The following is a 15,845-nucleotide window of genomic DNA, read 5'->3' on the forward strand; positions in this document are numbered from 1 at the left end:
GAAAAGCTTGTTATGCCATAGAGGTGCACCACCAATTTTTTGCCTGTCCAGTTTCTTCCAACACCTGGCGCCTTCTCACTGAAGAACTGGTTGCCAACCTCTCTGCTCACATTTTTTGGCTGCAGTGACGTCATACAGTTCAGTGTAGGACAAATAATGCTTTTCATACTATAATGGCCTAATTCGATGGCCCCACTGAAACACTCTCCTGACCATCCATTAAATAATTTTTTATACCTCCCATCGCTGACAACGTGCAATTCTATGAGGGACTATTTTTCCTTTCAGTTCTACACTGCCTGTGACTGTTTCACCTGTTAGCACCTCAGGAGGTGTCTGTCTCTGCAAACTACACAGTATTTTTTCTCCTGACGCCACATTACAAACTACTGCCATGTTGACTTGGGACTTTTGTGGGCACTGTCTTCCAACTGCGCTTCACTGAATTCTTGTAGCTGTCGCATTCTGAAAATTAAGCAGTTAGTAACAAAATTCTAATCCCTCGTGATTCCAGGTTTGGATCATGATGTACTTTTCGCTAACCTCTATTTAATAAAAGTTTACACCCATCTACATACACTATGTGATCAAAAGTATCCGGACAAACCCCAAAAACATACGTTTTTCATGTTAGGTGCATTATGCTGCCAGGTACTCCATATGAGCAAACTCAGTAGTAATTAGACAGCGTGAGAGAGAAGAATGGAGCGCTCTGCGAAACTCAGGGATTTGGAACTTGGTCAGGTCGTTGGGTGTCACTTGTGTCATACGTCTGTACGTAAGATTTACACACTCCTAAACATCTCTAGGACCACTGTTTGCAATCTTATAGTGAAGTGGGAATGTGAAGGGACACGTACAGCACAAAAGCGTACAGGCCGACCTCTTCTTCTGACTGACAGAGACTGCCGACAATTGAAGAGGATCGTAGTGTGTAATAGGCAGACATCTATCCAGACCATCACACAGGAATTCCAAACTGCATCAAGATCCACTGCAAGTACTATGACAGTTTGGCAGGAGGTGAGAAAACTTGGATTTCATGGTCGAGAGACTGCTCATAAGCCACACATCACACCAGTAAATGCCAAACGACGCCTCGCTTGGTCTAAGGAGCGTAAACATTGGACAGATGAACAGTGGGGAGTGACAAACCACGGTACACAATGTGGCGACCGATGGCAGGGTGTGGGTATGGCGAATGCCCAGTGAACGTCATCTGCCAGCGTGTGTAGTGCCAACAGTAAAATTCGGAGGCGTTGGTGTTATGGTGTGGTCGTGTTTTTCATGGAGGAGGCTTGCACCGTTTGGTGTTTTGCTTGGCACAATCACAACACAGGCGTACACTGATGTTTTAAGCACCTTCTCGCTTCCCACTGTTGAAGAGCTATTCGGTGGTGGCTACTGCATCTTTCAACACGATCGAGCATCTGTTCATAATGCACTGCCTGTGGCGGAGTGCTTAAACGACAATAACATCCCTGTAAAGGACTGGCCTGCACAGAGTCCTGACCTGAATCCTATAGAACACCTCTGGGATATTTTGGAACGCTGACTTCGTGCCAGGCCTCTCCGACCGACATCGATACCTCTTCTCAGTGCAGCACTCCATGAAGAATGGGCTGCCATTCCCCAAGAAACCTTCCAGCACCTCATTGAACGCATGCCTGCGAGAGTGGAAGCTGTCATCAAGGTTGGGCCAACACCATATTGAATTACAGCGTTACTGATGGAGGGCGCCACGAACTTGTAAGTAATTTTCAGGCAGTTTTAGTGATTGCCACTCCGATTCACGTATCATATCTGTGGTACTATCTCTCCAATTTCGCCATAATACAAAACGAGCTGCCCTTCTTTGAACGATTTAGATGTCATCCGTCAGTCCCACCTGATGCGGACCCCACACCGCACAGCAATACTGCAGAATAGGGCGGACAAGCTGGTGTAAGCAGTCTCTTTAGTAGACCTGTCGCACTTTCTAAGTGATCTGCCAATGAATCGCCGTCTTTGGTTTGCTCTACCCACAACATTATCTATGTGATAGTTCCAATTTATGTTATTTGCAATTGTGATCCCTAAGTATTTAGTTGAATTTACAGCCTTCAGTTTTGTGTGACTTACTGCGTAATCGAAATTTATCTAAATTCTTTTATTGCTCATGTGAATGACTTCAAACTTCTCTTTATTCAGAGACAATTGCCACTTTTCGCACCATACGGATATCTTATCTAAATCATTTTGCGAGTCGTTTTGATCATCTGATGACTTTACAAGACGGTAAATGACCGGGTCATCTCCAAACACCCTAAGAAGGCTACTCAGATTGTCTCCTATGTCGTTAATACAGATCAGGAACAACAGAGGGCCTATAGCACTTCCTTGGGGAACGCTGGATTTTACTTCTGTTTTACTCGATGACTTCCCGTCTGTTACTACTAACTGACCTTTCTGACAGGAAATCACAAATCCAGTTGTGTTTCACAAGAACGATATTTTCTGAAGCCATGCTGACTATGTGTCAATAAATCGTTTTCTTCGAGGTAATTCGTAATGTTCTAATATAGTATATGTTCCAAAACTCAACTTCAGATCGACGTTAGTGATAAGGGCCTGTAACTGAGCTGATTACTCCTATTTCCCTTTTTGGATATTGTTGCGACTTGAGCAATTTTCCAGTCTTTAGGTACGGATCTTCCTGTGAGCTAAATGTGGGGCTATTGTATCAGCTTACTCTACAAGGAACCTGACTGGTATACAATCTGGACCGGAGGCCTTCCCTTTATTAAGCGACTTAAGCTGCTTTGCTGCTGCGAGGATATCTACTTCTACGTTTCTCATCTCGGCAGTTGCTCTTGATTGGAACTCAGGAACATTTAGTTCGACTTCTTTGATGAAGGAGTTCCGGAAACTGTGCTTTGGCAGCACTGTCATCAGTGACTTCCCTGTTGTTATCGCACAGTGAAGGTATTGATTGCGTCTTCCCACTGGTGTGCTTTATGTATTACCAGAATTTCTTCGGGTTTTCTGCCGGATTCCGAGACAGAGTTTCGTTGTCGAAATTATTAAAAGCATCTCACATTGACGTACGCGCTATATTTCTAACTTCTGTAAAACTTTACCAGTCTTTTGGATTTTGCGTTCTTTTGAATTTGGCATGCTTTTTTCATTGCTTCTGCAACAGCCATTTGACCCGTTTTGTGTACCATGGGGGTCAGTACTATCACTTATTAATTTATGTGTTATATATCTCTCACTTGCCATCGATACTATGTTTGATATCATTCCACATCTTTTCTACGCTTACATGATCAGATGGGAAGGACTGGAGACTGTCTCTTCAAAAGGCATTAAGAGCTCTTTTATCAGCTTTTTTAAATAGGTATACATCGCGTTTCTTTTTGATCGTTGTAGGTGTTACGGTATTCAGCCTAGCAGCAACTACCTTGTGGTCGCTAATCCCTGTATTCGTCATGATACTATTTGTGCAGGATTTGTTGCTAACAGGTCAAGTATGCTTTCGAAACAATTTACGTTTCGAGTGGGCTTATGAACTAATTGTTCAAAATTATTATCTGTGAAAGCATTCAGTACAATTTTGGATGACGTTTTATGCCTGCAGCAGGCTTTAATCGTATAATTTTTCCAGCATATCGAGGGTAGATTAAAGTCACCAACGAGTATAATTTTATGAGTGGGGTACTTATTGGAAATGAGACTCAAGTTTTCTTTGAACTGTTCAGTAAATATATCTTCTGAGTCGGGGGGTCGGTAAAACGAGCCTATTAATAGTTTAGTACGATTGTCAAGTACAACCTGTACCCATACAATTTCGCAGGAACTATCTACTTCAATTTCGCTACAAGGTAAACTACTCCTGACAGTGATAAATACTCCACTACCAACTGTGTTTAATGTATCCTTTTTGAAAGGTGCATTGAAAAATTTTCGGCTGAACTTATTTCCGGCTTTAGCCAGATTTCCGTACCTATAACTATTTCAGCTTCAACGCTTTCTATTAGGGCTTTCTGATTCTTTCCCAAAACAGCTACGACAATTTACAATACCGGCTGTTGCTACAATTGCCTCACTGTGTTTTACCTGCCCCCTTTTAGCAAACTCCTTTTCTGTTGTTTCCTGATACCCTCTAACCTAAAAAAGACCTTCTAACCTGAAAAGGAGGATGAAACAGGAATCAATATAGAAGAGATACGGGATCCAGTATTACTATCGGAATTTAAAGTGCTTTGGAAGACTTAAGATCAAATAAAGCAAAGGGGATGGATACCATTCCATCGAAATTTTTAAAATCATTTGGGAAGTCGAAAGTAAACGATTATTCACGTTGGTGTGTAGAATGTGTGAGTTTGAGGACATTCCATCTGAGTTTTAAAGAAGCATCATCAACATAATTCTGAAGATTGCAAGACCCGACAAGTGCGAGAATTATCGCACAATCATCTTAACATCTGACATATCCAAATTTCTGATAATAATAACATTCAGAAGAAACAAAATTAATATGGAGAATCAGTTAGATGACTATCACCTTGGCTTTAGGAAAGGTAAACCACTAGAGAGGCAATTCTGACGTTGCGGTCGATAATGGAAGCATGGAAGAAAAAAAGACACTTTCATTGGATTTGACGACCTGGAAAAAGCGTTCGATGGGGTCAAATGGTGTAAGATGTCCGAAATTCTGAGTAAAATAAGGGTAAGTTATAGTGAATAGCGGGTAGTATACGACATGTACAAGAATCAACAGGGTACAATGAGAGTGGAAGATCAAGAGTGAAGTGTTCGAATTAAAAAGATTGTAAGACTGGGATTTACTCTTTCGCCCCTAATGCTCAATCTGTTCTCCGTAAAAGCAGTGATGGAACTTAAAGGAAAGGTTCAAGAGTGGAATTAAAGTTCGAGGTGAAAGGATATCAATGATAACATTCGCTGATGACCTTGCTGTCTACAGTGGAAGTGATCAAGAATTACAGGATTTTCTGAGTGGAATGAACAGTCTAATGAGTGCAGAACATGGACTGAGAGTAAGAAAGACGAAAGTAGCACAAATTAGAACAGCAACGAACTTAACATCAGAACTGGTGGTCACGAAGTAGACGAAATTAAGGAATTCTGTTACCTAGGCAGCAAAATAACCCATGACAGACGGAGCAAAAAATGCAGCCTAGCATTGGCGAGAAGAGCATTTATGGCCAAGAGGAGTATGTCAGTATCAGACATAGGCCCTAATTTGTGAAAGAAATTTCTGAAAATTTACATTTGGAGCATAGGATTGTATGGTAAGTGAAATATGGACTTTCGGAAAACCGGAAAAGAAGAGTATCGAAGCATTTGAGATGTGGTGCTACAGAAGAATGCTGAAAATTAGGCTGACTGATGAGGTAAGGAATGGGGTGGTTCTCTGGTGAGTCAGTTAGGAGAGGAATATATTCGAGCACTGACAAGAAGAAGACACAAGACTGTAGGACATCTTTTAAGATATTGGGGGACATCTTCTATGGTACTAGAGGGAGCTGTCGAGGGCAGAAACCACAAAGAGAAGCAGAGATTGGAGTACATCCAGCAAATAATTGAAGACAAACGTTGGAAGTGCAACTCTGAAATGGAGAGATTAGCACAGGAGAGGAATTCATGGTGAGGTGCATCAAACTTGTCAGAAACCTGGTGGATTAAAAAAAAGTGCCTGTCGTTTAAGAATATAGTATACCACCAGACACGAGAACACACTGTGTCCTGATGCATTACTCACACCACCATTGTAGGAGTTGAACACCAGGAAGGACATATTCATTCACAAGAAAGTGCATGTACCTACTTTTATTTTATCAGCTATAAACGAAAAGCTACTTCCTCCAGAATATAATTTATTCAGCTCCTAATTCGAGTGTGTAAACATAGTGTCTATCCCCTCCACAAGAAAAACGTCTCCAGAGTCATCTGCTGAAGTTGCTACATTGTCATTAAGGTATATTAGAAAAAGAAACGGCTCTAGCATGTCAAGTTACTTAACAACGTGTTCCATAAATCATAGTCACGATAAATAAATAAATAAACGTTTTGATGGGAAGCGTCTCATTTGAAGAAAAATAGCACACAATTTTTAAACCAAAATATACTATTCACATGAATATGTGCTACTCAGTTGAAGAAATCCTCTGTGGAATAAAAGGAGTTGTTAAGGAGACACATCTTGAATCTACGTGGAAAAACTCTTCTATGATCTGAAATTTTTTCAGATGGTGTATATTGCAGTTTTTCTGTGACAAGGTTGCATGAAGGGCAAAGCAAATGTTTCTAGTGTTATGAATATCTCTGTTACTTTCAAACTCGGATTCACTGATTGTAACAAATTGTAAAGTTCATAAATGAATTATGAGGCTGTGATTAATATTCTCGGATTATTAGAGGGATACTTTCTGGATGTATGTGTGAGGACCACTCACATAATTGTAAGTAATTTCTTTGGGGAAATGATACTTTTTGCCTCTCTGAGGAGTTAGCCAAGAATATTTTCCATTAAGACATCAGTGAATGAAAATATGGAAAGCATATCAACTTACTGACTTCTATATCCCCAGAGTTGGAAATTATTCTCATTTCAACAGTAAACAAAGCTAAACATTTTAGCAAGTCTACTCAACGGGTTTTCCCGTTCAACTTTTCATCAGTATGGGCACTCAACAACTTAAAACTTCTACACTGTTAACTATTTCTGGTCTGTATTCTCGGTTAATCAGTGGTAGGATGCTTTTGACAGTACAAAATTAGTTGGTGTGTCTGTGTGTGAGTGTGTTTTCAAATTTTAAAGGCAGCCCATTAGAGGCTACAAGTCAGTAACTTTTCCAAAAGCACAATTTACTATTTTTTCTGCTCATGATTTTTTACTAGCCTTCACAATAATGCATGTATCACCTGTGAAAATCACTAATTCTGTCTGCTGATGCCAGTAAAATAATAGACGATTAACATGAAGCGAGGACAGCAGTGAGTACATTTATCAGTCAGTTAATTAGAGCAGAAATTGCTGTGTTCATGAGCATGGGTATGTACCGAGGAATAAAAATATCCAATAGATTGCTTAAGAAGACAAAAGAGACTAGAAACGAAAATATTTACAGATGCAGTTAATAACCACCTGTTAAACAGTAAGTTCTATACAGTGAAGTATTACTTGATAACACAGAGGTTTCCTAAGAATGTAACACAAGTAAATAATAATAACACACCACAGTCATCTGCATTTTGTTTTTGTGTAAAACTTCATCACAATGTTCTGTACTGGAAAATACTGACACACCTCTGAGCCCAATATCTCACTCATTGTGGAGGGATGTTAGCTCAGTATTTTCTGGCAAGCCAATGGGAAGTTATGGTACATGAAATTAAAACCTTACATCATCGTCATACTGTTGATTGCAGTTGATATTGTGTACATAGAGTATGCAGGTCTGTTTCTAAGGGATGAACGGACAGTACACCACCAGTCTGCTCTATTCACCACCCAGATATTCTAACTTCAGTATTCTGTTTCCCCTAAATCACTTCAGGCAAATGCCCATATGGTTTCTGCTCCTCCCCGGAATTTACGGGAATTGGGGATTTGTGTGTGCAGATGTAGTTCCAGCTACCTGCAGAGGCCTAGAAAGGGCTCACTGCTTCCATACCATGATAAGAATCTACTATTATCCATGCCAAACGTGAACATACAGGCTATAAGGTCATAATGTTCCGGCTGATAAATGAATTTCCAGTACTGAGACACATGGGTGCCTTTGTCATTTGCCATCATAAAGTATGCCACTGTGATCGTTTTGCCTGTTTTTGGACGTATCGTTAAGTCTTGTGTTGCGGCACATTCACAGGAGTTGTTCTTGTTACACCTCCATTTTCTCAGATTGGTATTGCAGTGTGTGATGGTAGTTCTTAAGTGGTGAAGCACCTGCCATGTCGGAAACAACAGATGATTCGCAGCAGCCAGTGGTTCTTCAGGCTTTATTAGCATCTGATCAGTACAGTTTTGCAATAATTTTTTTCTCCTATTTCAGGAGGCTCGTTTACAGAGTTAGTCCTTCGCATTAAACTCCACTGGGATACCAGTAGCCTGTGCTGTATTTCGTAATCGCATAAATGGTGCCGGTGATAATCGGACTGTAACTTACCTTCTGTTTATGGGTCGAGCTGTGTCGAAAGTTGAGTAAATTTGCCGAACTAGCGTTGATTTTAGGAGACAGACACTACGCGCTCTTTCTCATTGTTTGCCACGTCGGCATAAGTGGCAACTGCAGAATGGTACCAGGCATTTGTCGCATTCTCAGCTGCAGAGAAACATAGCACGATAGCCGATGTTCTCAGAATTTGAGGATGAACTCCCCATTTCGTGCCGCTGAATTTTTGGATGATGTTGTTATTCGCACACACTTTTCCCTTAACGTCCAAAATGTCACATTGTTGTCAAGTCGGATACCCAAATATTTCAGCGGTTCATCTGGTTTAGTTCTTGACACAGCCTCGCCACTTTAAATTGTGTATGTGCGTCTTTATTTGTAAAGTGAAAGTCACACATCAGAGTTCTAATGGGATTTGATGTGCGGAAGTGTTCTCCATAGTATGTCTTTGAGAATTCACACCACAAACGATTTTCCTTGTGAGCCCATGGCAATATCGTCGATATATATATATATGTATGTGTGTGTGTGCGTGTGTGTGTGTGTGTGTGTGTGTGTGTGTGTGTGTGTGTGTGTGTGTGTGTGTGTGTGTGTAGACCGGCCGAAGTGGCCGAGCCGTTCTTCGCGCTACAGTTTGGAACCGAATGACTGGTACAGTCGCAGGTTCGAATCCTGCCTCGGGCATGGATGTGTGTGATGTCCTCAGGTTAGTTAGATTTAAGTTGTTGTAAGTTCTAGGGGACTGATGACCTCAGAAGCTAAGTCCCTTAATGCTCTGAGCCATTTGAGCCAATTTTGTGTTTGTGTCATTTTTTCGCCTTCTCCTGTGCCTATTTCTTGTTTGTAGCGTCACATAAAAAGTCTATTTTGAAATAGACGTTCCCCTAATTTTGTCATTCGGAAGTCCTTGTTATAAAACTTAATGAGCAGCCGTTGGTGACTGACAGTATCATAGCCAGCCGAAAGATCTGTAAAAGCGAGTCCCATTATCTGTTTCTGTTGGAGGCCGTCCTCTATATGTTGAATGAGACTATTTTACCACAAACACCAGGCATAATTCCTACTGGTTCTGGTATGAATTTGGTCTCTAACGCTACAAAAAGTCTTTCAAAAAATATTCTTTCAATGGCCCCATAGAGATGACACGAATGTGAGAAAGGCGAGAAGTTTGAGTATCTGTAGGGTTTTTAGCACGGCTACCACTCTGGCTTTCCTCTAGAGTTTCGGAATGTGCATGCTAGTGATACAGCTATTCATTAACCGTACATTACATTTTAGTGCTGTAGTACCAAAATGCTTTATTCCTATATTGCAGATATCATCCAGGCCAGCACGCCTGTGTTCCCTCCATTTCTTGGTGTGGCAAAGACGTCTGTTTCATTATTCATATCTCGTTCGATTTTCAGTCTTTTTAATTTTATGCTTTCCCGTTTAATTGAGGGCGGTAAGATGATCTGTAGGGAGTTGCTCTGGTTTGATCAGGTGCTGGAGTTGTAGGATGTCAGGATGTGGTTTCGCCTTAGTGTCGCCTCGCATTGAAGACACTCCCGCAGCACTCCCGGAACATCCGTCGAGTCGTGCAGTTTCTGAAATGCTCGTGCCGAGCCTCTGCGCCATCACAATCCGCCCTTGGAGGAACTCAGATGGGCTGCGTGCCTTCCCATCCTACACACAGACAGCTCGCCCACTGATACCACATGGTGTGTGTGTGTGTGTGTGACTAGCACACGTTCCTCGCCAGGTAAAGCTGCTACAGTCTGGACAGTTTCATATCGATAGTAATTTGGTGGTCACAGTGCTTTGGTTGACCAGTGCGCTGACCCTGTCCAAACCCAAATAAAATAAAGATCATAGCGTTACATCTGCACAATAAAGAGGTTCGCAGCAAGTTCCAGATGCTACTAAATTAAATAAAAGTCTCCTTTAACTGCTTCCCGCAACACCTACTGTAGGTGTCTTCTTTTATCTATCTCTGTCATTTGTGCTGCACTTAACGAACCTGACAAAGTTTGGGTCAACAGTAAACCAATTTTCTGGAAACGACTGGGGATTAAATGCAGATATGCTACGCAATGCCACAGCATGAAAATGTAGTGACGATTATGCACAATGAGGCCTTGAGAACCGTTAATGGCACAGCCAGATCAAGTGCCACTCAATGGTTGCCTGTCCTATCCCACATTGCTCCTGCTTACCTGATATGTATAGTGACCGAGGTGCAAATTTTTGAAGCTCTGTATGAACTCAGTTCTAAATACCATATTCCATAAATCCACTGACTGCACACCTGAAGAAAGTCACACACGCCACTTTGTGTTTATTTGCGTATTTATCTTCGATGTCACCGAGATGTAGAAAGAATGTGGGAATGAACATCCACCCAAAAGGCGCAGCTTATTCAGAAACCAACGGTGAAGCGTCCAGAGTCTGATCTTCGTTGTGGTGAATGCTCATGACTCAGCTGCATCCGAGCGGTGCAAGGGAGATGTGGCCACCTCTTTATGAAGTGGTGGCTTTATAGTAAAAGTGTTGCATGTGGCTGTGCTGTGCAGGAACAGACACTTGTAGAGAACTGTCAACGGCATGTTTCGAATCTTAGCCTGAAAGACTTGCGTCAAGTGCTATGATCTGATTATGAAATTTGAACATTCACCAATCAACATAATGTATATGTTTGTATGTTCTATAAGGAGTACGTTAGTAATGATCTATCTGTACTAGAGTTTGTACTTGTTCTATCATAGTATTGGATGAATTTGTGCACAAGTATTCTTGTTAAAAAAATGGCTCTGAGCACTATGGGACTCAACTGCTGAGGTCATTAGTCCCCTAGAACTTAGAACTAGTTAAACCTAACTAACCTAAGGACATCACAAACATCCATGCCCCAGGCAGGATTCGAACCTGCGACCGTAGCGGTCTTGCGGTTCCAGACTGCAGCGCCTTTAACCGCACGGCCACTTCGGCCGGCTAAGTATTCTTGTATTTCAACAAAGACCGCTCACCTTACCATAACGTGTCAACAGACTCGCATACCATTCACAATTCACGCTGGAATAAGTCAGTCTAATATCTTGATTCATACCTAATGACCTGGATGTCAGTGTCGAAGGGCGACATAAAAACTTGAGAAGTGGCTGCCTGAGTTTGGTTTCATTGCTCTGTTCAAGAAAAGACGGTCTAGTACCAAAATGTCACTTGTTACATCAGGTGACCGCATTTCATTGTTTAAGGTTGGATAACATGGAATGGAACCTGGAGACACTGCAAAAGGATCAGCTGCGGAGTGCGACCCTCACCAAGTTACTGCACGCTGTACAGCAGATCACAAGAGCCATAAACCACAGGAATCGCCTTGTCTTGGATTATAATTGGGAATTTCTTCATAATGACCAGAACCTCAGCAAAACTGGTGAGTATCTCCTTTGAAAGTTTGTTATCTCTGTATATGAAGGGCCATGTCCTGAGTGACTGACTCGTCACGACCCAGCCTTAACCACCATGGACAGAAATTCGAAATTCGGAGAGGGTAAAGAAACAGTGTTTCAGCACTTTTGGGAATTGAACTCCTGTGGGGGGGAGAAATAGTGTGTGACTGTCTTTTCAAAAAAACCAATCGTTATTAAAGAACTATTGAAGTAATTATTGAAGCTACATCTATGTTAGTTGAATTTTTGCTTAGAAATAAAAAGAAACACGGTTTTCAACGTATTTGGAAATTCAACGCCTAAGGGGGTGAAATAGGCGGTGAAATGTTTTATGAATTTATTTCATTATTAAAGCATTTTTAATCTAAATTAATGAAAATTTGTATTTGGATTCTCGGTTAGAAACAAGAAATACGTCTTTTGGTGTTTTTTGGAAATTCAGTCCCTAAAGGGGTGAAACAGACGATGTAAATTTTTATGAAAGTATTTCATTAATCCTATTTGAAGCTAAGTTTAAGAAAATTTGTATTTGCGTTCTTGGTTGGAAATTAAAAAAAAAATGTGTTTCGGTGTTTCTGGAAATTCAGCCGATAAGGAGGTGCAATTGGGAATAAAAATGGTTCTGGAAATATTTGATTACGAAGGAATTTTTCAAATAAAATGTCTCAAAATTTGTATTTGGCTTCTTGGTTAGACGTAAAGAAATTCATGTTTAAACGTTTTCTGGAAATGCAACCTCTAAGGGGGTGAAATAAGGGACGAAAGTTTTATAAAAAATTCTTTATATTAAAACATATTTCAAGTTTAATCTATAAAATTGGTATTTGACTTGTAAGGCAATATGCGTTAGGCAATGAAAGTTTTGATGAAAGTAAATATCACCACAAGAACTCACAATGGTGGATTAACGAGGATCTCTGACTCCAGCTACCAGAATTGATTTCTGGTCGGAAGTAAATTCGGAAAAGACCATGCTTCTACGGCCTTAATTAGCGTGGAAAGCTTAGAAGATGTAGCGATTTTTGAACGGCGTAAAAATTCGATAAAGAAATAATCTGTTTAGACCATACACTCCACACAAGAGAAGCAGTGGGTGCTAAGATAATTGTTAAATGAAGCGGAATGTACCCTTTAAGTTATGTTAGGAAGTAAATCTGGTCTAAGATAGAGAACACATAGATTATGGGGCTGTGTTTACCGCACACTCCTCGAAGAGACACAAATGGCACACTAGTCCCTTGCCTACATGTGGGTGCTTCTATACCCGCGTCAGAGTCATGCTACACTGCAGATATCCTGTAGCAAGAGCTTTCAGATGGAAACTTTTTGATCGTCCCTTATATAACTGAGACATTATTTCTGGTTGTACTTGCCCTTTATTTGTCTCTACCACTTCTTGCCGCACTGCAGTTATCTGCGTTTTCCTGAGTCATTTTCGAGGAAACTTCTCCCTACTGCCCCATACCTCTTTTTCTCCTCAATATACACTACGTTTTATACTATTTTTATCCAATATATCTCCATACTTCATCATTATACTGACCCCTTTCAACGTAGAGGGGCGTCTACTTCATGCCACATCTTCAGTTCTTTTAAGTAATACCTAATAACTACACTTAGTGGCATCTTCAGGCTTTTATTAGCGTCATCTTCAATGCAACGAACATAGATCTGATTTAATATGGGTCTGTGCCTCCATACACGTCATATTCTCTACTATCTACATAAGATATAAATGTATATGCGACAGTAAAGTAATGAGACTGATTTTCTTTGCAAGATGTGGCAACCCTGCAGTATCTTTGACTTTGGTCTATGTTTCTAGTCCAAGTGGCATATCGATGCAACTGCTCAGTCGTGAGTTGTGCTGTAATAAGTTAACACGTGTTTGTGTCTCTCGTCACGGAAATGGAACCAGATAATATTGCGCAACGGTATGTCATTTCTTTTTGCATGAAATTGGGTGGGAACGCGTCGACAACTTACGGTAAGCTTCAGAAGGCTTTTAGAGAGGAGGTTATGTCAAGAGCTCAAGTTTTTCGTTGGCAAAAAATGTTGAGTGAAGGCAGAACCAATGTTGAAGATGAAGACTGCAATGGACGACCATCAACCTCAAGGACGTGTGTCAACTTGGCCAAGCTGCGTGAACTCGTACGATCTGATCGAAGATTATCTGTGAAAATGATTGCAGAAGAACTGAACATCAATCGAGAAACGGTTCGTCTAGTAATAACTGAAGATCTTGGTAGGAGAAAAATTCCTGCAAAATTGGTCCCCAAAAATCTCACACCACAACACCGAGAAACATGGAAAAATGTGGCAGCCGATCTGTTAGAGCAAACAGAAATGAATCCAGAATTGTTGGGCCGTGTTATCACTGGTGACGAAAGTTGGTTTTTTTCAGTACGGTCCAGAGACAAAAGGCCAAAGTTCGCAATGGTGCTCAAAGGGATCACTCAGACCAAAAAAGCTCGCATGTCCAAGTCAAAAGTGAAATGCACGCTTGTGTGCTTCTTTGATTCCAAGGGAATTGTTCATAAAGAGTGAGTGCTTCCTGGACAAACAGTTAACCGATATTACTACAAAGAAATTTTAGAAAGACTTTGCAAAAGAGTTGTTCGTGTCCGTGCCAACATTGCTAATAATTGGGTTCTGCATCACGATAATGCGCCATCCCATACTGCTCCGTCAGTACAGCAATTTTTTACCTCAAAACAAATTTCAGTACTACCACAGACACCTTATTCACCAGATATCGCTCCGTGCGACTTTTTTCTATTTCCAAGAGTCAAAACGGCGGTCGAGGTACACCATTTTCAAACAAAACAAGACGTCAAAAAGCTGTGACGAGGGTCTTGGAGAATATTACAGAAGATGAGTTCCAGAAATGTTACCATCAATGGCAGAAGCGCTGGAAAAAGTGTGTGCAATCAGATAGGAACTACTTTGAAGGAGACAACACTAAACTTGACTAAAACGGTAAGCAACATTTTTTTCACATCAGTAACATTACTTTATTGTTGCAACATGTATATTTGTTTACGTAGTTCTCAGATGCAAACTCTCTTTTCAGATTTCTGTCTTGATTCAGAGTGGTCAGTATCAGGTAACTGTTTCAGCTGCGCCATTCTAATCAATATAGTCAAAAATGAAGACAAATAACACGTAATTATCAAGAACGAAAGATGAATGGAGGTATGAAACTTGAATTTGAAAATAAAGTTCCATCTATATCAGATCTCACTGGTCGCCAAACTGGTAACTACCATGCAGAAACACCTTCCCAAAAAACTCTTAGTTACAGTTACTTATAATTTTTTCAGGGCTATAATGTTCCTGAGTTTCAATTCCTTCCAAATTTTCTGATATTCGAGAGACATTCATGTGGGGCTTCGTACAATTCTGAATGGTTGCTGATATACCTGCATATCCATTTTAGTTTGTGCTATTCTGCGTTTTTCATTACTAGTACCAGTTATCCCACTTTGAAACTAGAGGCAGGTGATAGATTTTACATCATATCACCATTTCGCATCTAACACTCTTTCCCCTATATTTACTCTTTCTTGTGCTTGATTGTTGCCTAATGAGATATCGAATAAAACAAGAAAAGTCAGTCAGCTCTGGTTCATGGTTACATATTAATTTGCATTCACATCTACATCTACATCCATACTCCGCAAGCCAACTGACGGTGTGAGGCGGAGGGTACCTTGAGTACCTCTATCGGTTCTCCCTTCTATTCCAGTCTCGTATTATTCGTGGAAAGAAGAATTGTCGGTAAGCCTCTGTGTGGTCTCTAATCTCTCTGATTTTATCCTCATGGTCTCTTCGCGAGATATACGTAGGCGGGAGCAATATACTGCTTGACTCCTCGGTGAAGGTATGTCCTCGAAACTTCCAAAAAAGCCCGTACCGAGCTACTGAGCGTCTCTCCTGCAGAGTCTTCCACTGGAGTCTATCTATCATCTCCGTAACGCTTTCGCTATTACTAAATGATCCTGTAACGAAGCGCGCTGCTCTCCGTTGGATCTTCTCTATCTCTTCTATCGACCCTATCTGGTACGGATCCCACACTGCTGAGCAGTATTCAAGCAGTGGGCGAACAAGTGTAATATAACCTACTTCCTTTGTTTTCGGATTGCATTTCCTTAGGATTCTTCCAATGAATCTCAGTCTGGCATCTGCTTTACCGACGATCAACTTTATATGATCATTCCTTTTTAAATCACTCGTA

The 15,845-nt window shown here is 40.8% G+C and overlaps 1 protein-coding gene across 1 annotated transcript in view; it reads left to right on the forward strand.

Moving 5' to 3' along the window:
* LOC126426638 (uncharacterized) overlaps positions 1 to 15,845 on the forward strand; it is a 115,185-nt gene that overhangs the window by 32,176 nt on the left and 67,164 nt on the right. Inside the window, exon 3 of the mRNA XM_050088525.1 lies at positions 11,414 to 11,592. Coding sequence (XP_049944482.1) covers positions 11,414 to 11,592 — 179 coding nt within the window. The remainder of the gene's footprint in view (positions 1 to 11,413; positions 11,593 to 15,845) is intronic.

This window comes from Schistocerca serialis, chromosome 11 (genome assembly GCF_023864345.2).
Source record: "Schistocerca serialis cubense isolate TAMUIC-IGC-003099 chromosome 11, iqSchSeri2.2, whole genome shotgun sequence".
Taxonomy (NCBI): domain Eukaryota; kingdom Metazoa; phylum Arthropoda; class Insecta; order Orthoptera; family Acrididae; genus Schistocerca; species Schistocerca serialis.